The sequence below is a fragment of the Podarcis tiliguerta genome (genome assembly GCF_965153285.1).
Source record: "Podarcis tiliguerta genome assembly, chromosome: 14".
NCBI lineage: Eukaryota > Metazoa > Chordata > Lepidosauria > Squamata > Lacertidae > Podarcis > Podarcis tiliguerta.
In genome coordinates, this window is record NC_139547.1 from 50,552,477 (window position 1) to 50,575,999 (window position 23,523).

Consider the following 23,523-nt stretch of genomic DNA (forward strand, 5'->3'; position numbering starts at 1 on the left):
CTGAAGAGCTGAGGCCAATTGCCTCCTCTACTCCTGGAGCCAGCCTATATCCAAGTTGCTGCATTCCAAAGATCCTAGCACAAAACACAAGCTGCCTGGCAGAGTCTCACAAACACTTGGTCAGAAGCAACTAATTCATGCCCCTATTTTATAGAGAAGGCATTCCGAGGCTAAGAAACAGGTGATTAGCACAAAACCAGCCATGGCAAGTTTTGCCAGGTTGTAATGGGTTCATTACTGAGTTAGAAACCCTTGCCAATCCACTACAAATCACCCAGAAATCTACCAGTAGATCCCAACTTACCTTCTTTCTATCCTGTTTTTCCTAACCACAGGATTTGATATTTGTGTCTACACCTGATATGATAAGACAGGGGAAGCGTTCCCCTCCTATTTGCAGGGTTTTTTGGTACAACAATCTGAGGAACTTTTTCAAAACAGCTTTGTAGATATTTAAAGAATGTATGCACACTCCAAAGCTCACAGAAATAATGAGCAAGTGATAGAGACACTTTGAACAGTAAAGCTATAACCAACCAGCGTGGGCGGTGTACTACATTGTATTCTGAAAGAAAAGTCACGAGAAAAAACCTACACAACACAGGCCACAAGTGTGTAAGGGGTCCAAAGCAGGCAATGGTTAGAAACTTTTAAGTAACAGACAGAATTGGTATGTGACTTTCGTATGTCTGAAGGAAGAAGAGGAGGAAGGGGAAAGACTATGGTGCAGCAAAACTCTGCCTGGGCCTACATAACCAGCAGCTTATCTATGGGAACCAATAACCTTCTCAGGTGTAAGACGTGCTAGTTGCATCACATTCAAAGAGTGATCAAGGAATCTGGTTTCCAAACAGTTAACTGGGTAATTTGAAATGTGTTCCACAAGGTGGCAGTGAACATTTGCTGAACAACAGGAATTAAGGGTCAGCAACACGGCATTTTATGTCTCCTGAACATTTTACAGGTCAATCTTATTAAGTGGTCTTTTTGACATTAAAGACAATCCTAATCACTCCAGGAAGACTTGCCATCCCATACCAGTCAGTCCTTCCCAAACTGTCATGACATTTCTCTTTTAATGCGTATTTTGCATCCCAGGGACGTCTTATCCTCTAAACTTAGCGTCTTGAATAGTACTATTGGGTAGTGTGAGGAGTTGTGGCTAATAGTGTTTGCTTGAGATGACTTAGGGGGTGGATTTTAGTCCAAAATCTAAAAGACTGCCATGCATAACACTTTCTTCTCTGCTCCATTTGGCCAGTTTCTCTTCACATTGCCCTGCCGCGTACTGCTTGGGTAGTTTGCTTACATCACACAGAGCTGTCAGCTCCTTTTCCTCAGCCTCTGGAATCCCAGCATGTGGATGACACACAATTATTTTTCCTTTTCATCTAATACAGTGGTGCCTCGCAAGACGAAATTAATTCGTTCTGCGAGTTTTTTCGTAGAGTGAGTTTTTTCGTCTTGCGAAGCACCACGGCGGGGAGGGGTGGGGAGAAGCAGGGCAGCTGCCGCAGCCGGTCCTTGGACTCACCCGCGCCTTGTGGACACCGCGCGACGTGGCTGCTGGAGGGCGGTGGGGCTCAGGAGCGTGACTCCGGCTGCAACGCTGGCTGCTGGCGGCAACGGCTCCTGAGGGGAGCGCACGAGGGCGGTGGGCAGCGGCGCGAGGCAGCCGGAAGGTCGGAAGGTCGGCCGGAAGGTGGGAGGGAGCCGGAGGAGTGGGGAAGCGAGCGTGCGTGCGTGCAGTGACTATCGCCATGACAGGAGAAGCAGGGCTGTTTCGTCTAGCGAAGCAAGCCCTTAGAAAAATCCGTCTTGCGAAGCACCTCAGAAAACGAAAAACCCTTTCGTCTAGCGGGTTTTTCGTCTTCCGAGGCATTCGTCTTGCGGGGTACCACTGTACCAAAGGTGCTGCTGTGGTTTTGAATCGCTGCATGGAGACTGGATGGGGTTAAGGGCTAATAAACTGAGGTTTAATCCAGATGGAGACGTTCCTGTTTAAAAACGAGATGGACCTAGAAAAGCGATTCACTCCCCTTGAAGAATCAGGTTCGCAGTCTGGGAGTCTGCTCCTGGAGGCAGCTTTATACAGTGGTACCTCGGGTTACATACGCTTCAGGTTACAGACTCAGCTAACTCAGAAATAGTACCTCGGGTTAAGAACTTTGCTTCAGGATGAGAATGGAAATCGTGCTCTGACGACACGGCAGCAGCAGGAGGTCCCATTAGCTAAAGTGGTGCTTCAGGTTAAGAACAGTTTCGACCTCCGGAACGAATTAAGTACTTAACCCGAGGTACCACTGTACCTGGATGACCAGGTGGCAGCGATGGTCAGAAGTGTCTTTGGCCAGCTGAGGCTGGTACACCAGCTGCACCCATTCCGAAGGAAATGGACATCCAGGTTATTGTAACACAGTCTACATGGGGCTCCGACTGAGGAAAGTCAAAGTGTGGACAATTAACCTTTAAAACTTTAAATCGTTTCTGTCCAGGATACCTTAGGGATCACCCTCTCCCCATATCATCCTGCTTGCTCCCTAAGGTCTGAAGGAGAGGCTCTTCTGTGTCCCATCTAGAGTAGAAGCATGTCTCAGCGGTATAAGATAGGGGATCTTCACAGTGACTGTCTCCAGATTATGGAATGCCTTGCCCATTGTGTATTGTTTACAATGAGTTGCAACAGCTCTTCAGTGTTTCAGACAGGGGACACTCTAGCCCTACCTGAGGACGCCAGAGATTGAAAGCTTCTGAATGCAAAGCAGGTGTTCTAGCACTGAGCTATGGCTGCTAATTCCTGTAAACAACTTAAGACTTTTTCTTAAAAATACTGGGAGGCATATTCAATTATCTAAATAAATAAATGCATCATTTTATACATTGTTGCTTTTTATAAAACTGAACTTTAAATGTTGTAAGTAGCTGTGAGTGGTGCTCTTGTACCAGAAAGAGATATAAACGTTTTTGTAAGCAAAATAAAATAGTCTTGAGTGTGAGGCACCACTCTTCCCTCTGTTTGTGTGCATACCTCTTTTGCTGCCAAGTGTGCGGGACGCTGCACACTATAGAACTGAACATGAGGGCAGTGACAAAGGAGAAGAGAACCAGATAGATAAGCCCTTCCACACCATCATAGCAGAAGCCCGTCAGAGATTGTATGTAATCCTAAAAGGAGAGAAACAGAGCAAACTCTTTCAAGCTCAAGATGGAAGGCAACACTGCCGCCTGGCCTCCCACCTGCACAATTCCTCCACTCAAGCATGGGTAGTAACACTGTGTTTTATTTTGTGAGACTGTCATGGGAGCTTTTAAAAAAATGGTTCACCTTCTAAAATTGCACTTTCAAAAATGCAAAAATAATGCAACAGTATAAATAATTAAAAAAAAAGAAATTCAAACCCTATAGTTCTTGGGTGTATTGCTGTAATACATTAGGCATGTTGTTACTGGTCATAGCAATAATTTATAAATCTCATCTATTTTTATTTTCCAGGTATCACATGAGGATGCTCCAAAGGAAATCAGAACTGAAAGAACTCTAACAAGCAGTAGATGCTGACTTTTCATCCTAATGCTTTCTACAGAGACAAATACATTAAAGTCAACACACAGTTATACACTTGAGAGCTACCATGGCATAGTAGCCAAGAAGTGAAGACAGGAACCAGGAAGTCACCAGTTCAAGTCCCACCTCTGCTACAGACTGAACCAGGTAGTCTTAGGTAAGCTGTTCTCCCTCAGCCTCAAAACTACCCACCTGCAACATGCAGGCAATGATAAACCTTGCATGGTTGTTGTAAGGATTACAGAGCTAACACACACAAGGTACCCATGAACGCTACTAAGTATTATTAAAGTTACAAGCACCCCAGAAAGGAGAGGCACACTTCTCTCTCCAGCTGTTGCTTTTCAAAATCAGTTTTAGCTAAATATGTACATCATAATCCAGGTGTGCTGCTGCCCTGACTTCATGCCCCTTCAAGCTTTACACAGAACCATTATCAAATCGTTCCAGTGTATCTTTGCTGCTAAAGAAAGGCCAAAATGGCATGCCAACATTGTTTTTTCCTCCAATGGGGAAGGCCACCAGATTCAGCTCGTGTAAAAGTATGTGCCGCTCATGGTGTTCAAATGCCCTTGCTGCATGGTGAAGCTCAAGATGAGACAGGCTGCCCTGGGCTGAATGCAGTGTTCTCTGTCTGCAGGTGCTCTTGCGCTAGTGGACAAGTGAGTTTTAATGTTGTGCAACAAAGGAATCCTGCTTATGCATTCTTGCACAACAACATCCCACTGGTGCAAAACATATCATGAGCAGAACAAATATACTACTAAGTGACGTTAACTTAGCGCTACACTTGATACAACCTCTAGGTTTCGTGCAGAAAATACAATCAGGGCCCACCTGGTTTTCTATATTCTGTCCTTTCACAGTACACCATATCCCAGTTTTTCACACCACAGCTCTATAGCTACAAGCACCAGGTGATTTACTGTATTTCCTGCCCATTGGTACTCACCAAATGCAGACTCCGACAGTCCACCAGGGCAGTCAGGTGCTGCAGGTTGCTTTCGGTGGTATTCAGAACTCCCTGGATTTGACTGATGTGCTCCTAAAAGCAAAGATGTTAGAGAGGAATTGGAATGCAAAGCTGGGCATTTTCTTTACCGGGTTTATGGAAAGGAATAATTCATCAAGCTTTACCTTGGAAGCGGGGTGTTCTTTGACGGCAGACTTCATCAGCTCCAGCACATCATCCTGCATTTCTACCAGGACCTTGTGGCTTCCCGACAGCTTCTGCTCAACACAAACATCATACCTCAGTCGTCAGGGCCAAGGCAAGTCAGCAAGCAATGCAATGACTACATCTCGATTTGACAAGCTGCCCTAAATTATTGAAGCACTGTCTAGAAGAGTAGCCACCATTATCCTACACAGGGGAACCGTAGTGTGTCACACTGTGAATTAGAAGCCGGCAGGATGGGGGGGGGGAGGCCCCAGGTTCAAATCCCCCCCCAGGCATAAGGCTTATAAGGTGACTTTGTCAGCCTAAGCGGCCTCACAAGCTTTCCGAGAGAGGAAAGGCAAAGCCCTTTTGTGAAAACAAGACTCCGAAACAAAAAAAGTCAGTCTTTATTGTGGAATTTTGTGCTTCTTTCCAGGTCTGCAGGTTTTCTATGTACGTTGGAAAGTGGGCGGCAAAATTCAGAGTTGGTGTTCCATGTTTGTAAAGAAAACACACTCCAATTAGCAAACTACAGGCACACCAAAGTTTTCATTACATAAACACACCCTTTGGTTTGCTTGTTTTCCTTGTATTATGATTTATTTTTTAAAATATGTGAAGGAGACGCAAATTTCGAAGTCTAAATTGTTTTCAAACGTTGTGCCAGGGAGATTAGTTTTATGTACCGGGCCTTTGGGCTTTTGCTGCAATACCCTGTGTGATTGCTACTCAGATAATTTACCAGAGAGCCTGACCTCCTGAGAGAAGACTGGGTGACCAACCAGGCTGCTGTCCCCATAGGGATCATTTTTGGTTTCTGCGCCTGGAAGGGGGTTGTGTGGTGACCTGAATTTGAAGACATGGGTCAGTTTCCATAGCAAATAGCTGTTTTCACATTAATTAAGAGCCCTTCCTCGCTGCTCCCCTAATCAAATATTGGTGAGCGTTTCCTGGCATTTGCTTTGAGAGCAGATGAGATCATAGTGAGACATGGTGAATGGCCAAGCCTCCTGCCCATTGTTCTCACTACATTTGTTTGGGCTCTCCTTTTTAGCAGCAGATGAAAAATGCTCTGACGTTTCGGAGAAGCTGGCTTGGAGACTTGCTGTTAAGACTCCTGGTCATGTCAAAGTACAGCTTAGTGAAAGAGAAGTGTGTGGGCTGAGGAACTCACCTGCTGAAACGGATTTAGGGAGCCAGCATTGCAGACAAGATAATAGTTCAGAGTATCTGTCAAAAGGGAAGACAAAAAAAGGGGTAGCAATCAAGGCTTCATATCTGGCTCTGGTTACAGCTTGCTATTCCTGTAATTCCTGAATATTTTGTTCTGAACAACCTGCCAAACAGGTATGCCCTAGAAAAATTGCCAGAGGGGTGGGAGGATGTGGCATGAAATGAAGCTCAATGAATCTTCAAAAACGAATATTCTCAAATGTGATGGTATTTTAAAAATATCGCCACCACCACACAAAATTTCTCTCCTGTATCACATCTGTGGCACTGTATTAAAAGGAGACAAGGCTATTTTAAAAGAAATTTTTAACTAATCACATGACTTTTCTGGAGAAGCTGTTCAAAAGTATCATACCACTAATAGCCGACAGTCTTCCTCTAACCTCTGCATCAAACATAACGCATGATGTTCTCGCTCCTACTCCTCATGGAGTGTAAAAAAGGCTTTTAAAAAACCAATATTTGAACAGATAAAAATGCTGGTATTGGGATGGGGGAACAAAACAGGTAGGCTGACTGAAAAACTGGATGGGGGGCAGAAAATAGCCAGGAACAAAGTGGAGGGGGGGTGGGACAGAGTTCTACCTGCACCAGACACCCTGCATCTCTCTCTCTCTCTCTCTCTCTCTCTCTCTCTCTCTCACACACACACACACACACACACAAATGTGAGAAAACAGACTTTCGAGAGCCAGTGTGGTGTAGTGGTTAAGAGCGGTAGTCTCGTAATCTGGGGAACCGGGTTCGTGTCTCCGCTCCTTCACATGCAGCTGCTGGGTGACCTTGGGCTAGTCACACGTCTCTGAAGTCTCTCAGTCCCACTCACCTCACAGAGTGTTTGGGAAGGGAAGGGAGGAAGGGAAAGGAGAATGTTAGCTGCTTTGAGACTCCTTAGGGTAGTGATAAAGCGGGATATCAAATCCAAACTCCTCCTCCTCCTCCTCCTCCTCCTCCTCTTCTTCTTCTTCTTCTTCTCTCTCTCTCTCTCTCTCTCTCTCTCACACACACACACACACACACACTCACATGTGAGAAAGCAGACTTTCTTTTACTCTCAGGTGTATAAGAGACTGAAGAAAAATAGATTACTTGAGCATGAGTTAACTTGAGCTGGCCAGTCATTTCTTGCATGCAGAAGAACTGACATTCCCCACTGTGTAAAGGACAGTGTGCCAACGGCAATAAACGCAACTGCCAATCTGATAAAAGGAAGCCCAACAAAGAGCTGCTTCTTGGGCACCAGCTTCAGATAATTTGTCTGAGAAGGCAAGAGGTGCATTAAGGCACCTAACTTTGGTATAACATCCAGAAGAGGACCTACCTCGGGTTGATACAACAACAACAACAACAACAACAACAACAACAACAACTTTTTATTTATACCCCGCCCTCCCCAGCCAAGGCCGGGCTCAGAGCGGCTTACAAGCAGTAATAAAAACAAGTTGAATGATTACAACTTAAAAACAAAATTAAAATACAACATTAAAATATTACAACATTAAAATAAAATGTAGCCTCAACGCAGGAGAAGGAAAGAAAAAAAGAAAGAGAGGGAGGGAATCAAATTGGCTCCAAGCCAAAGGCCAGGCGGAACAACTCTGTCTTACAGGCCCTGCGGAAAGAAATCAGATCCTGCAGGGCCCTGATCTCATGAGGCAGAGCTTTCCACCAGGCCAGAGCCAGAGTTGAAAAGGCCCTGGCTCTGGCTGAAGCCAATCTAACTTCCTTAGGGCCCGGGACCACTAGGGTGTTGCTATTTATGGACCTTGAGGCTCTCCGTGGGGCATACCAGGAGAGGCGGTCCCATAGGTACGAGGGTCCTAGGCCGTGAAGGGCTTTAAAGGTCAAAAGCAGCACCTTGAACCTGACCCTGTACTCCACCGAGAGCCAGTGCAGCTGGAAAAGCACTGGGTGAATATGCTCCCATGGCAGAGACCCCGTGAGGAGCCTCGCTGCAGCATTCTGCACCCGCTGGAGTTTCTGGGACAGCTTCAAGGGCAGCCCCGCGTAGAGCAAATTACAGTAGTCAAGCCTGGAGATGACAGTCGCATGGATCACTGTGGCCAGGTCGGGGCGGGAAAGGTAAGGGACCAACTGCTTGATGCGGCGAAGGTGGAAAAATGTTGCCTTGGCTGTTGCTGTAACTTGCGCCTCCATGGAAAGGGAGGCGTCAAGGATTACACCCAAACTCTTAACGGAAGACAATGGCACTAATAGGGCCCCCGCAAGAGAAGGGAGTTGGTCCCTCATCCCCATGCCATCCCGACCCAGCCATAGGACCTCTGTCTTTGAAGGATTTAGTTTCAATCGGCTCCCACGAAACCATCTAGCCACAGCTTCCAAGCATCTGGTCAGTGTGTTCGGGGCCAAGTCGGTGTGGCCATCCATCAGCAGATAGAGCTGAGTGTCATCAGCATACTAGTGACAGCCCAGCCCAAAGCTCCGGATAATCTGGGCAAGGGGGCGCATAAAGATGTTTAAAAGCATCGGGGAGAGAATTGCGCCCTGCGGCACTCCACACACCAAGGAATGGCGCGATGACATTTCCCTCCCTAGTGCCACCCTCTGTCCCCGACCAGAGATAAAAGAGCACAGCCAGTTACGGACTATGCCCTGTATCCCCACGTCTGCGAGGCGGTGGTCCAGAAGATCATGATCGACCATGTCAAAGGCCGCTGACAAATCTAAAAGGATCAGCAGACCTGACCCGCCTCGATCCAGTTGTCTGCAGAGATCATCTGTTAGGGCAACCAGAGCCGTCTCGGTCCCAAAACCAGGACGGAAACTGGACTGAAATGGATCTATGGGACTTGTATTTTGGTCTACACACCCTGCACAAGGTGAAAAAGGAGGTGGGGGGAAAGCAGTTATTCTAATTGACCATGGTTTTGTAGGGGAAGAAAAAGAAACAGCCAGAATTAAGTCCTTTTTAAAACATGAGAAGGGCCCTCACACTGCTTTCTCACCCAATTGCATATTCAAGCACTACTACTATGTTTCTAAATCATTCCTAAATACTGTCACTGAAAAGGAAAAGGAAAAGAGCTCATACAACATTTCACAGCCTGGCTTTTAATCCTTTCTTGATACAGATGCGGTGGGAGTGAGTTATGCACAGCCAACCATTTTCTCCCCAATTTGCCCTGTCAGAGCCGCTCTGAACCAGTTTTAATGGGATTCCCATTTCTCACCCTTGGTCTCAGATTCCATGCCTCCTTCATAAGGCACGGTCACGGACAACAGCCACAAGCAAACAAATAAAAAATAAGGAAGCCGCAAGGAAGCCTATGGGACTTGTATTTTGGTCTACACACCCTGCACAAGGTGAAAAGGAGGTGGGGGAAAAGCAGTTATTCTAATTGACCATGGTTTTGTAGGGGAAGAAAAAGAAACAGCCAGAAAGGGGGGCAGCAGCCAGTGAACAGAGCTGGCCAGACTTTCTCCTTGTCTCACTGCACTTACCATTAATATTGAACACAGTTTCCAGAAACCAGTGCACACGCTGGAGAGACAGCTTCGTATGGGGCCGCCTGCCTGCTATCCAGGGAACCTGACAGCTGTTATTTATAATTCATTAGCCCGCTTTGGGGCTGCTTCCAGCTGCTGCACCTTCTCTCACCCACTGAATTTCTCTTTGGGAGGACTTGCTCTTGCAGCTCAGCTGAGCCAATCCAATGGTAATCAGCAGAAACTGAGAAAGTAGGGGCCTCCTACGTGTATTCCCCAAAAGGGGTTTTGCCATGAATGACTAGGAACGGACAACTATCCATCAGACTACGAAGCATTTGACCCAAAGAAAAAACCCCTGTGTATCCAGGTCTGTATTCATGAGCAGGCCTTTCCAGACCAAGAGCAGAGTCAACATACTAGAACCGTGTCCAAAACTATTCCTCTACACATGGCAATGTACTCTCATGTATGAATCAAGCCACAAGGGGAAACAGCAAATTCCACTGAACCGGAACACCCCTAGATTCTACTGATGTTAACTCCTTGGTAAGGCTATGACTTGGGGTAAACATGTGTATGTCAATTCAAACCTCTTCTGTTAAAGAAGAAGTCATTTATTTACAAATTGCCCTTCATCCTACAGGATCCCAGGGCTGTGAACACACAAGACAAAATAATGCAACAATTAATTAAAAATGTAATTGAAACACCACACTAGGCTAATAAAACAATTCAGCAGGAGCATAGCCATGCCCGCTTACAGGCCTCCAACAAAGGTTGTGTGAACAGATGTGTTTTAAGCTGTCATCCACAAACCATCAGTGCCAAGGGCAGCCTTTATCTCTAGAGCAGAGGAAGTTCCACAAATTGAAGGGCTGCAGCCCATGATAACTGATTTATCATTCCATGGTTATGGGAATGCTGCTCCAGGCAAGAAACCACAGGACTGACTTTAGGGCACAGACCAGACATTCTTTCAAAATGCCACAAGCTAGATTGATGCACACAACACACCCCTTGGATGAGCTCACAGCCAGACATGAATGGTGAGTGCTGCAGAGAAGCATGCAGGCTTAGGTAGTCTAGACCTGCCTTAGGTGACCATTGAACACATCAGTGAAATAAAGACATGCTGCTCCACACAGCATTGGATTAGTAATATGAAGGAGTAGCAGCATCCCAGCAGTGATCGACAGATTTGAGAAGCAGGTGCACTCTATTCCTGGAGCATTCATACAGCTTGAATTATATTGTCACAGGCCAGACTCTTAGGTATGCCAAGAATAGCTTGCTATACTTTTCATTCAGTGCCTGAGCACCGAAGCAGAAACATGGGAAGTGGGTCAAAGCAAGTAGCTCACAGAATCCATGTCACACAATCCATGCAGTCCATACTGATCCTGTATATTGCCACATGTGATGTAGACATGCAGGGATGGGGTGGGCTCTGGATGCACACCCATCTAAAACAGTGCAGATGTGTCTCTACTGCACACAGACAACTCTGGATGACTTCAGGACACTAGTGTGATTGCCTGCACCTCAGTGATCCAAAGAAGAAGAAGAAGAGTTTGGATTTGATATCCCGCCTTTCACTCCCTTTAAGGAGTCTCAAAGCGGCTAACATTCTCCTTTCCCTTCCTCCTCCACAACAAACACTCTGTGAGGTGAGTGGGGCTGAGAGACTTCAAAGAAGTGTGACTAGTCCAAGGTCACCCAGCAGATGCATGTGGAGGAGCGGAGACGCGAACCCGGTTCCCCAGATTACGTGACTACCGCTCTTAACCACTACACCATACTGGTGACAATTCTGATGAGAAGGAGTGAAAAGTCTCTGTTTAATGCCAGTTTTCTGAGAGGGGCATATCAGCAAAGTGGGCTGCTCTTAGGCGAGCCTGGAGAAATCAATAATTCAGTGCAACTACCCAATGCATGAAGAAGTTGTGCTGTGCGTGCGTACGTATGACTTGTCTATTGGGTGGGGGGAAGCCACAGTGACAGTTCTGGAAATTGAAATCCTGTTTGCAGAACGTGCATAGCATGAGTGGATGGGAGAACAGGCTGCCCTGTCAGCATCCCTCAAACACCAACTAGAAATCCCCCACCCCCACAATAATTCAGTCTATGCTGTCTATCCCTTGCACCTCGGATTAAGGACTTAATTCATTCCGGAGGTCTGTTCTTAACCTGAAACTGTTCTTAACCTGAAGCACCACTTTAGCTAATGGGGCCTCCCGCTGCCGCCGCGCAATTTCTGTTCTCACCCTGAAGCAAAGTTCTTAACCTGAGGTACTATTTCTGGGTTAGAGGAGTCTGTAACCTGAAGCGTATGTAACCTGAAGTGTATGTAACCCGAGGTACCACTGTATTGGGTTCAACATCCAGGGAGACCAGAAAGGTGTTGCGGAGAAAGGGTTATTTTACTTTAAGAGGTTGTTATAATCGAGTGCAAACCTTGATTGAAAGGGGATGGGGAAAGATTCAACAACCTAACAGGGGTTAACAACCTGGCCCCCACAAAGCCTTCCATGGGTGGACTTGGGGAGGCTCCTCAGCCTCTGAGCTTTCTTTTCTGTTTTTTAAGTAAGTCTCTAGCCCTCCAAGAAAGTTATGGGACAAAATGTGCAGCACATTCCAAGCGATTTCTGCGAAATGAGAGTGTAGCCACCTTGTATATCTGTCCTGGTACTAAGATCGTCAGGGGTGGTTCTCTCTCAGTTGCGCAATGGGATAGACAAAGGCATATTTAATCAACCCTCATCCTATTCACACTATATAGGGAGCAGAGGTGATTAAAGAGACCCCCTGACTCCATTTCAGAGGGAATGGCTATGATAGGACCCATGAAGCTTAAGCTTATTTTATTTATGCCATAGAATTTGTACACCGTTTGATTGTAAAGCACCTCCAAGCGGTTTGCAAAAATATAGAACAATATGGAGACAAATCCACAACCATACTTTAAAATATACAGAAGTTTAAATGTTGGTGTTCACACAGCACAGGAAGAGGTCCAAGCACCAAGAAGAGGTTTGCTTGTTCCTTGCACCTGTCAAAACTTGTTTGCTGCCAAGGGAAGATGGTAATTTAGGGTAGAGAATCGGCAGACGGAAGAGATTTTTAACCCTTTCCCCACTTGTTGCTTCTCTGCTCCAGATCACTAGGGAGTGGGGTGTCTGAAGTAAAGGAATGATGGGCTGGTGGTGTAAACTAACCATGCACTTCCCCATTCCAAAGCAATCCCTTGCAAAATGAATGTTCTCCTTTAGAAGTAGCATATTGGTTTTTCCGGCTCAGAGGGGATTATGACAATACATGTATGAAGACCAATGGTGATGAGCTCAGAGACCTTGACAACTACTAATTAAGGGAAAGCGTCCCCACGCTCTCTAATTACTTCCCTCCTCCGCCCATCATAGACCTGTTAGAAATGAGAGACTATTCAGCCCAGATACATGGCGTCTGATGCAGCCTCATTCCAGTCAGTTATCCAGACACAAAACATCTTATTGTACATCACCTCTGAACTTTACTGAATCACTTGGTAATAAAACACAATCAGCTGGAAGGACTGGGGCTGGAAAATGGCCTCCTGCCTTGAAAGCAAACGTATTGGCTGCACTGGGGTTCCCCTAGCAGTGCAAGATGATTATCCCATCAGCGTCCAACTCTATTGGCCTTATCATACTTAATGAATACTAGATGAGCTGAGCATATAATAATCTAGCCTTCTTGCACACCAAATTGCTTCATTTCCCTCTGCTCCATTCCACCCCCCTCCACACAGCATGTGGAAAAACAAAACAAAAAGAATCTCATCTCATCTCTAAACTGTGAGTGGAGAAGATGATACGCTTAATCAGATTATCTTCTGCGCCATTTATTCTGCTTAGATTTGAAACATGCCAACGTAATTTGGGTATATTTAAAAGCATTTCAATTTCTGCTATTCACTGTTGTTGTTTTCCAACAGGAGGAAAAATGCCACACTATCCTACAATTAAATGCAACTATGGATATAAGGATCATGCATCATACAGAAGATCACATCTATCGGTCTGGCTGGGATGCTATCAAAACAAGCAATTTATATCCCTGATTAGGAAAAGCAAGCTTGATTTTAATTTCAAATTTTCTTCAGTCAAGTTACTTATGGAAAATTCCCCTATCAAAACCTCTCCAGCTCAAGGATCTCTTCTGTATTTCTTAAACTCAAGTTGCCTTAGCTAGTCCTGGGTCTTGGCAAAGGGGAGACAAATCTGGCCCCATCCATCCACCAAAGTAGGACCAGTTTGCTTCCCCATATCCTGCCAGAAAAACAACAACGCACTGAGCTCCAAATGGTAGTTACTTGGGATTGCAGAACTGAAGAGAAGCATTTCTCTGGCCTCTGTCACCAGCTAGGAGACTTAGGACACTAGAAGATTGACTCCCAGGAAGTACATCATGACAAGGGGTAGATCAACGTTGCCTCATCTGTTGGTTGGTTGAAGGAGCGGCTGCTGCCACCCTTGCTTTCCTCTTCCCTCCCCATTCCTTTTTCCTCTTGTGTTATGTCTAGCAGATTGTGAGTCTGTAGGCAGAAACTACCATATATAGACAATTATGAAGTTGCAGATACAGAGCGCAAGGTGCATCTATTTTATGGAATCAGAAAAGCTTCCAGGGCAAAAACAAGCAAGAAAAAACTGTTACTCATGTAACATTTGATATAATTCTATGGACATTTACCATCTCTTTCAGGGTATGTATCAGGGACTAGCAGCTGAATGGCACACTGAAGTTGCAGGGGGGTTAAAATAAATAAATAAACAAGAAATACATATCACTGAGGAACACCCAGCTGACTTCCCCATTAGTCAAGTGGGGGATATACGTGGATGGAGTGGCTGCAAGGGAACCTTTGGGCAGCACACCCTTGGGGGAGGGATATTGCCTGACCTACCCCAAAATAGCTCCTCCACAAAAAGTAGTCACTGGCCAAAATTTTATATTTGCCCAAATTGCCCCAGAATATTTTGGAGTGGTTCTGCAATTGCTGTGCTGCCCCCTTGTGCGCTTCTAGTCACCTTGTCCATAGTATGTGGCTTGGCACTCTTGTCTTGAGTAGAGTCTGGGGACACTGTTATGGAGGCCCCTTTCCACAGCACCCCTACTCTCTTGCTTGCAGCACAGAGATATTTGGTGGGAGGGGGGTAGAGTAGTCCTTGCTTTTTGGAGCATGTACTCAATGGTTTCCCCACCACCACCTTCCATGTCTAAATACATGGCTATATCATGTTTATTTTTACAGATGGGTTAATAAAACCAGGAGTTGTTTATGCATTATAAAGAAACAAATCTTTGTTGGCAGGGTTAGGGGATAATCTTAAATCACCAGTTACTAACAAATGTTGTTTCCGTGTACACAGTAAGATATCAATGCAGATGTACAGTTGCTTAAAAATAAATAAATAGGTAGCTAAGCCACATTGTTGACAGAACTATCCCTGCCATGAAGGAAGCCTGCAAAGCCCCATTAGAATCCTGCACAAGCACCACAGCTGTCACCTGCTCACCCAAGGAGCAGTTCAGCCATCTATTCTGCCTCCCCCTTTCCCGCCTCGACTGCTATCGAAGCACCGCTTTGTCAAATGGACCGTTACCTACCGAGACCCAAATTGAAGGCATCATTCATCTGCTACCTTTCTCAGTCTAGATCAGGTGAGGCAAAGCCCAAGAGAGCACATTACTCAGCTAAGGTGTTCAATTACCCCTTTGTCACAGATGTGTCAAGAACCTCTGCTACTAAGCCTAACAAATTAGTACAGAGAGCTCAGGCTTCCCAGGGCTAAACACAGCTGAATGCTGAGTTTATACAAAGACCCTGAGGCAGGAAACCCTGGATTTCAGCATTTGTGAACATGCATGCAGCTTACTGGGGGAAGGGTACAGACATTTCAGTATTTCTCTACCCTATCCCCAATTTCTTTGAATTTGTAGAGCAGAAGAACAAAAACATCAGTTAATGCCATTTAACAAATAATCACTGATTCAAATTTAAACCAATTTTAAATCAGTGGTGTCTCCTGCAAAAGAGGGTTTGTCTATAAATAAATGTCTCTTGATTCTGAAAACACATAATAGATGTTTTTCTTATATTTTGTTCAGAATGAAAAACATTATTTGTTAAATGCCTTCAAGCTACAAATTGTATTTAGAAATAAGAACATTTTCACTGTTTTATTTCTTTAGTTATAAGCAGTGTTAGAAACTCAGATATATAAGGTAGGTGCCAAATGGCTCCTTATACCAAGGTGTGTGAAAACCTTCAAGATCCAATGATCTCCAGGCAGGCACCAGAAGATGTCAGGCACCAGCCTGAGGCCCAGGTATCTTCACTTGGTCGCAAGCGGCTGATAGCCAGGTGCAAAATGTGCCTGGCACTTGGCTAATTTCGAATACTGGTTGTAAGCAAGGATTTTTACACTAGAAATCATGGTGGAATGGTGGTGCAAAAAACTGTTAGCATACTGGAAATGACAGTGGCTGAAACCAATTTATTTATTCTTGGATTGTAACAAAACATTCATTTTCTACATCATGGGGAGAACTGGACAGCTTATTGTAGAATGTCTATCACCTGCTAGCTGACAAAGCTCTTTCAAAAAGGTGGATCTTGGATAATCCAGCAAGGCAGCTAGGTTAATCTGTCTATTTATTTTAAGAATCATGCAAGTCATAGTTAATCTGTGTTAACTGTTAAGAGACCCTGAGCACACAGTTTTGTGTGGTAGATTTAAACACACACACTAGTGGTCTACTGGGATTCTTTCATCGTCTAATGTTTTACTGCTGTTGCACTTGAATCTGAATTTCCAAAAAATGTCAATACAGTCCCATACTACACTTTTAAGGAAACATATTTCTCTCTTTCTTAATGTTCCAGCCTATTTAACTGCCCTTTCTGGCATGACAGGGGACTGGATGCTTTTAAATTGAGATGCTCACTCGTTCTGGCTTTTATTTTGCTTTCAAAAGAGATCTCATATTCCCAGAACTACAAAAAGCCAAGATCAATCCACAGAAACATGAATCACAGTTTCAGCACATGAATGGATTTCCTGTTGTTTACATAGCCATCATACCAAATCCACTTGCATCTATTTGTGTGGAGTCACCAACACGGTATGAGCAGTGGCTACTTTGAATTATATTTCCACCAACTGGGCTTCTTTCCTTATATACAGAAGTCATTTAAGCAATCGCAGGTTCTTTAAGGAAACTGGTCAAGGCTGAGGCACATTCCCTCAATCAGTCAATCAGATTCTCTCACAGATATCCACACACTCACCCATAAAAACAAAACCTTGCCTATCCCCTGTCTCATATGCTTCCACAAAGACCTTGGACAACCCCTTGGTCACATACTGTTTTATTGGGAGAGCTAGGACTTGGGGGAAGAGATGCTACAATGCCCATATCAGAGGACCTTCTTTGAAGATGCCAATTGTCATTGCCTTGCTGTTCCGCTGCACTGGAAGCCAAGACATCCGGGTCATGCCATGGCATATTCAATGGAGACAAAAGGGTCAGAGGAGGGGGAAAGGCAAAGGGGGAATACAGTACCCTGACTCCAGAGCTTATGCCAGGCCTCGGTTCACTGAGATGAACCAAGGTTCTGGTGACATGGGCCATCCTCACACCTCCTACCCTCTTCAACCTAACCCTCCATTTCCTGCCTTTCTACAAAACACAAAATGCAGTCATTTACCTGTACTTAGCACCGCATAATCCTCTACCACTCTGGAGATGTAGGCATCAGGGTTAACGCAGAAGTCACTGGAACCCTAAAGGAGAGCAGAGATGACACAAGTAGTAAGAAACACAGGGGGAGAAATAATAGCCACGCAGAGCACAAAAACATTTTATCCCCCGCCCCGATGTTACCCTTCCCAATTTGATCTTCAAACGTATCTTTGAAATCATGATTTTATAAAAGCATCCAGTTCTAAGAATGTATGGCACTCCTGCAGAAGATCTACACGTTCAGGATGTCAGATTTCTATCCAACCATCCGGATATGATGAAAGATGCACACCTCATCTCATCTACCTGCTTTCCACCCACCCCAACATATCTCTCTATATGTAGAAGATAGCAGATCTAGGGGGGAATCGGCCAGTTTTTGATGTTCAGGAAGGAGTTTTTGTGGTCAAGCATTCAAATATGGAAACTCCCCACCATCAGCACTAACACATAAACTTTAAGCAGTCCAGTCCAGGAAAACTTTGCCACTTGATTCTGCTGAAAGTATAAAATCCCTCCCATTTTAAAAGGGGGGCACTGGTAGTAGCAACCCTGTTTCTCCAAAAGCTTTTTGTCAAGAAATGATACATATCAACAGCTCCTTGAAGTGTAGAAAAATAAGGCATCCAGTAATTTTTAAAAATAAAGGCAAAGAAGCTTCATTGTCTCTACACAGGAACAGTGTGCAAACCACAGTCCCACATAACTGCTACTAGGAGTGCAGCCTTGATTTACTTACACCGTGGGTGTAGCGCTTGGAGCTAAAGCAGCCAACATGATGGTGCCACACTACACCTTCCACGATCCCTGGCCACTGGCCAGACTGGCTGGGGCTTGTGGGAGTTGTAGTTCAGCAAACATCTGGAGGGCTTCCTAATACAGTGGTACCTTGGGTTACAGACGCTTCAGGTTACAGACGCTTCAGGTTACAGACTCCGCTAACCCAGAAATAGTACCTCGGGTTAAGAACTTTGCTTCAGGATGAGAACAGAAATCGTGCGGCGGCAGCGGGAGGCCCTATTAGCTAAAGTGGTACCTCAGGTTAAGAACAGTTTCAGATTAAGAACGGACCTCCGGAACGAATTAACACGAGGTACTACTGTACTTATCCCTAGCCTGGAGGAATCCCATTATTCCTGCCCCCCACATATGGACAGAGGGTAGAGGAGAATTTGAGAGATCTCCCATTCTCCCTGCTCTGAATGGCCTGTGCTACCTTGGCAGGTGCGGGGGGTGGGCAGGGAAGAGGCATGGGCCTATTGGGACTTATTTTTTTTGATTGTTAATTGTTCTATCCAATTTTAATATTGTGATTTTGCACTGTAGTAGTAGTAGTGATAAAAATAATAATACACATGGATGCTGCTCCGGTGGTACAGGTGGCCTGCACCCTAGGGTTCTTTTTTTATCTAGCAGTAAATAATGTGTCAATGGAGAGAATGGTTCACCTGACTGCTTAAACAGCAGTGCAAGGTGTGTGAGTTTTGTATCATAGCCACTTACCACAGCAACAGCTAACTCCAGACCCAGGGACCCCCAGCTCACAATGAGGGCAAGCACCCCTAGAAGACACACTCTGCAGGAGAAAGAGAAACAGGCTCAGTTGGGCAGACACCTTGGCTCCATTCTAATACCTTAATCTTAAGTGTAACTTCTAATTTAGAGTTCAAAGCAATAAGGAGGAGGAAAAGTTGCCAAACAATTTACGTTTCTGTAACTGGAAATCTGAAGGAGTAGCAGCTTCGATAAGCACCCTAACCTCTTTGTTGTGGAATAACAGCGCTATATAAATAATTATTTACAGGAAACCTCAAAGCAGGCCACTTATGAACAGAGCAGTTACTTTGCAGTTCATTTTTTGCCCTATGCCCTTCATATTTGGAATCGGTGAATTTTCTTCTTTCCTTCTACACCTGAAAGGCACAAGACCAAATTCTGCTGGCTCACAACTTTGACGGGGATTTGAGGATTGAATGAGCAGGACAAATAGTTTTAGGTTCTCTTGTCCTGAAGATTGGCTGTGAGGAGACACTGCCCAAAGGGTCTGGGACTGCAGTCTAAAGGTGCAAACAGCAAACATACATATCATTGTGCAAGGAACAATGTGCGGTCCAGCTACTGGCCTGGAGCTGTATTTCAAACCCCTAACTTTTAAGAGTGTCCATAAGAAGCAATCGGCTTGACCATTAAACACCAAACACAACAGTAGAGAAAACACTGAAGTGTGAGAGACTTCTCAACTTCTCTCACATTTTTTCTCTTCTTTGCAAGTGAAACTGTTGGCAATTTTTAAAAATACGTACAGTGGTGCCCCGCAAGACGAATGCCTCGCAAGACGGAAAACCCGCTAGACGAAAGGGTTTTCCGTTTTGGAGGTGCTTCGCAAAACGAATTTACTATGGGCTTGCTTCGCAAGACGAAAATGTCTTGCGATTCCTGGGGTTTTTTTCCCCTCCCCCCTTTTTCCCAAGCCCCTAAGCCACTTAACAGCTGATTGCTAAGCCGCTTAACAGCTGATCGCTAAGCCGCTTATCAGCTGATCTAAGGAGCTAATAGCCTTTTAGCAGCTAATCCGCTAATCCCTTAAACATTTAATAGCCGCTAATAGCCTTTTAGCAGCTAATCCGCTAATCCCTTAAGCCTTTAATAGCCGCTAATAGCCGCTAAACCGCTAATAGCGCTAATCGGCCTGCTTCGCAAGACGAAGAGACTCGCGGAACGGATTCTTTTCGTCTTGCGAGGCACCACTGTATCTTTTGTAATTCTGTAGGGAAAAATGTTTTCTGTTATGCGACTATTTATATCGTGCTTTTTTGCCTTAAGACTCTCAATTAACAATGTAATAAAATCAGGTTGTGTGATCAAGCAGGCACTCTGTCTCTTGGTAAAGCAGCCCGGATGCGTGACCATCCCGCCATTTTGAGTTGCAAATGCTACAAGGATGATAGGCAACAGAACAGACATATTGCAGACTGAAGAGATTTTTTTCTAGAAAGCTAACAGGTTCCATATTTTTTTGTGTTTTAATATTTTGTTAGATGCCGCCCAGAGTGGCTAAGGAAACCCAGTTAGATGGGCAGCATATAAACAATATAATAAATAATAATAAAATAAAATAACAATATGTCATTCTTAAAAGTAGCACAAGCAGGATCTGAGTAGCATAAGTCAATTCTGCATGCTCAGGATGGCAGTAGATTTGTGTTTCTATTCCACTCTCACTGGCAAAAAACCCCCTGAAACTAGAGGACATTAAAAAAATTGCTTTGATTGCAGTTTATTTCTAAACTGGCCAGTGAGCTTTGTTTTGCAAACAAACAAACACTGCATTGAGGGGGTCAGTCCAAAAGGAAAAGAGAACTATACACACATCCTCTTGACACTCTTACATTAGTTCTTTGGATCTCAGCCCTTATCATTGCTGAAAATCCTTAGAACCGGCGTCTAATTGTTAAGTCCAGGTCTCTGGAATTCTTGAATATTGCCAGTAAAACACACCAGAAGATACTATGTTAATAACAGTCTTTTGAACACCAAAACACAGGTTTTCATTATTGTGTATACATGACAATAAGCAAATCCTGTTATTAAAATCTAGGCACTCCTTTATGCATAGCTTGCTACTTTGGAATACTACACCCAAGAATCACAAAATCCACTGCACAAATAGGAAAAAAAAACCACAACAGAAATAAAGAGATGGGACAATTAATCAAGATAATGACGACTTGGTTTTGGCATCCCACTGAGTTATGACTGATATCTGAATTGATAAGCCATGGTTTGCAAACAGCCTGCAAACCATGGTTTGAAGTGGGTTTAAAGTCATAGTTTGTATGAGCTATGGTCTGATGTGATAATGACCGAATGGACTAACTATGGATGTTTATTTATTAGATGCATTTATTACAGTTTCTTCATCAGTGGTCCCAAAGCATGTTACATCATTACGAAACAGTAAAACACAATACAAAAATAACGAATCACTGAAACAGTTTATTCTTTTTTTTCCATTTGCTTTTATGTTTTATATTGCATGATTAAGACTGTATTTTTGTTTTAATGGATATTGTTTTTATATTTTACATAGTGTACACTACTTAAATATGCTTTTAAATGAAGAAACAAGCAGTAGTTATTGCCTTTGCTCTGTCTCCAGAGGCTGCTGCACCATGGATACAGGAGTGAACTCTTGTAGGGGACTGCTGAGAGAACACAAATCAAAACATGTAAGAAGCTCTAAACTATGATTTGCATTCCGGTAATTTTGGAAGCTCAAACCATAAATTATGGTTACCACACACCAGTGCTTTTTTTCTAAAAAAATGTTTAGGGGTACTGTCATTTTCCTACTCATACTGAAATACTACCCTCATTTATTTATTTTTAATAATTTTTATTGAATTTTCAAATTATAACAACAAATTTTCCACAAATCTTACTTGAATAATTTATATATCCACATTTCTCCCCTCCCCTCTCTATGGCTTCCCCCGTATTTCCGTATTGATTTATTAAACAAATTCTACACCCTGCTGATTTTGCCTCTTATATAGTTGTGAAAGTTTAGTCAAAAAGTGCCAAAAAGAGTCCAAATCTTTATACTGTCTTTTTATATAGTTTATAAATGGTTCCCACTCTTTTTTGAAACCAATGTTGTCTCTCTCATGTATCCTCTCTATCAGCTTAGCCAGTTCTTCCTTTGTTGGCGTTTTCTCTGTTTTCCATACTTGTGCTAATAAAATTCTTGCTGCTGTTGTCGCATACATAAACCACCTCCATTTTCCCTCTCTTATATCATGATCTAAAATTCCAAGCAGGAAAGATTCTGTTTTTTAACAAAGGGGTTTTTTCAACATTTTTTTCAATTCATTATATATCCTTTCCCAATATTCTTTAACCTTCTTGCATTCCCACCATACATGAAAAAAGTACCACTTTTCTCTTTACATCTCCAACAGAAATACTACCCTCATTGAGGCAAACTTAGATCGTTTAGGGGTATGTGTACTCCTGCATCCCTCCAGAAAAAAAGCACTGCCACACACCACGATTTAAAAGCTGCTTTTGGTATGATGTCTGAATTGGACCAAAATATACATACACTGGGTTTTAATTCTTCACAGGGTACATTGTTATATGGTATTGATGATACAGCTATGGGCTATCACCTGGTATCAAGTACTTCCTTTCCGGGTAAGAGGAACAACTGCAGATATTCCTGGATGACACTGCATCCATGCCAGTCTGGGGTCAGGCCTGAGTTTGGGGCTCAATTGTCACCCTGATGGATGACCTTTGTAGAGAGGAGGACAGGGGGAGTGGATGCTCCTTCTGCTCAATTTCTCAGCCGTTTCAAAATCCCTGCCTCTTGCACACACGAATTATGACTTTGGACTGCCATATGTATTTGCAGCCTGATCCTATGTATAGTGTCCCACTGATTTCATGAGAACATACTCCCAGATCACAAAGGAAAATTTTGTATTTAGATCAACAGAATTATGCAGTACCACCAAAGCACCAACTGTGTAAAAGAGGTATGCAAATCCTTGAAAATGTCACGCTCTAGCCACATCTTGTGACTTCCCAAGTCGTAATGAAAAGCATCACGTGTTATTGTATGATTTTAACTTGTCAAAACAAGGTATTTAATTTACACAGCTTGATCTTTTTTGTGCAATACACTTTCACAAGCAATAAGGAAGCTACAGATATAATCCTCCTGACTCCATTAATCAACTGTGTGGATAAGTAAGTTTCTCCTGAACCACAGAATGGTAGCTGCTGTTTTGCATTTTGTTTAAGCACCTCAATGCCTTCCTTTATCAGTTTTACCCTTTTGTTTCCCAGAAACACATTCTTCATGGTAAGCATTCCCTGTCCGGCCCCCAAAATGCCTGGATTTAAAGCCTCTGTAATGTGAGATCCATCTCTAAATTAAATACACAAGTTCAACTTCTGAGTGCATATGCAAATGACACTGCCAATGACCAATATGCAGGTGTACAGTGCACGTGAAGGGCCTCATCATCTTAACCATATTAAAAGGTCTATTACAATAAGCACATCCCCACTGGTAAGATCAAAGCACACCATAGGGACTTGGCAGCTTTTAAGATGTGGCATTTCCAACCCATATATGCATGGGTCTAATTCTGCACCACGAGGAATATCTTCAACCAGAGATGCAGTACAGCATTCACCTTTCTTATCCATGGAGTGTACACCAGAGGCCATTAGAATTACATTCACTTTGAAGAACATTTTCTCACCTTTCCAAGTTCAAAGATGGACACAAGCAACAGTGCAACTGTGTAACTGTTAC

At 43.9% G+C, this 23,523-nt stretch overlaps 2 protein-coding genes across 3 annotated transcripts in view; both read right to left on the minus strand.

Moving 5' to 3' along the window:
* TTYH3 (tweety family member 3) overlaps positions 1–23,523 on the minus strand; it is an 80,798-nt gene that overhangs the window by 14,351 nt on the left and 42,924 nt on the right. For both annotated transcript variants that reach the window (XM_083413575.1, XM_083413574.1), the window contains exons 6-11: positions 18,699–18,771; positions 17,161–17,236; positions 5,899–5,954; positions 4,703–4,795; positions 4,518–4,610; positions 3,029–3,165 (exon numbers count right to left, since the gene is read on the minus strand). In XM_083413575.1, the coding sequence (XP_083269701.1) occupies positions 3,029–3,165; positions 4,518–4,610; positions 4,703–4,795; positions 5,899–5,954; positions 17,161–17,236; positions 18,699–18,771 (528 nt within the window). The remainder of the gene's footprint in view (positions 1–3,028; positions 3,166–4,517; positions 4,611–4,702; positions 4,796–5,898; positions 5,955–17,160; positions 17,237–18,698; positions 18,772–23,523) is intronic.
* The window catches only part of CARD11 (caspase recruitment domain family member 11), a 324,316-nt gene continuing 312,369 nt past the window's right edge, over positions 11,577–23,523 (minus strand). Inside the window, exon 25 of the transcript XR_014504901.1 lies at positions 11,577–11,727. The gene's annotated coding sequence lies outside the window, so the exon portion shown is untranslated. The remainder of the gene's footprint in view (positions 11,728–23,523) is intronic.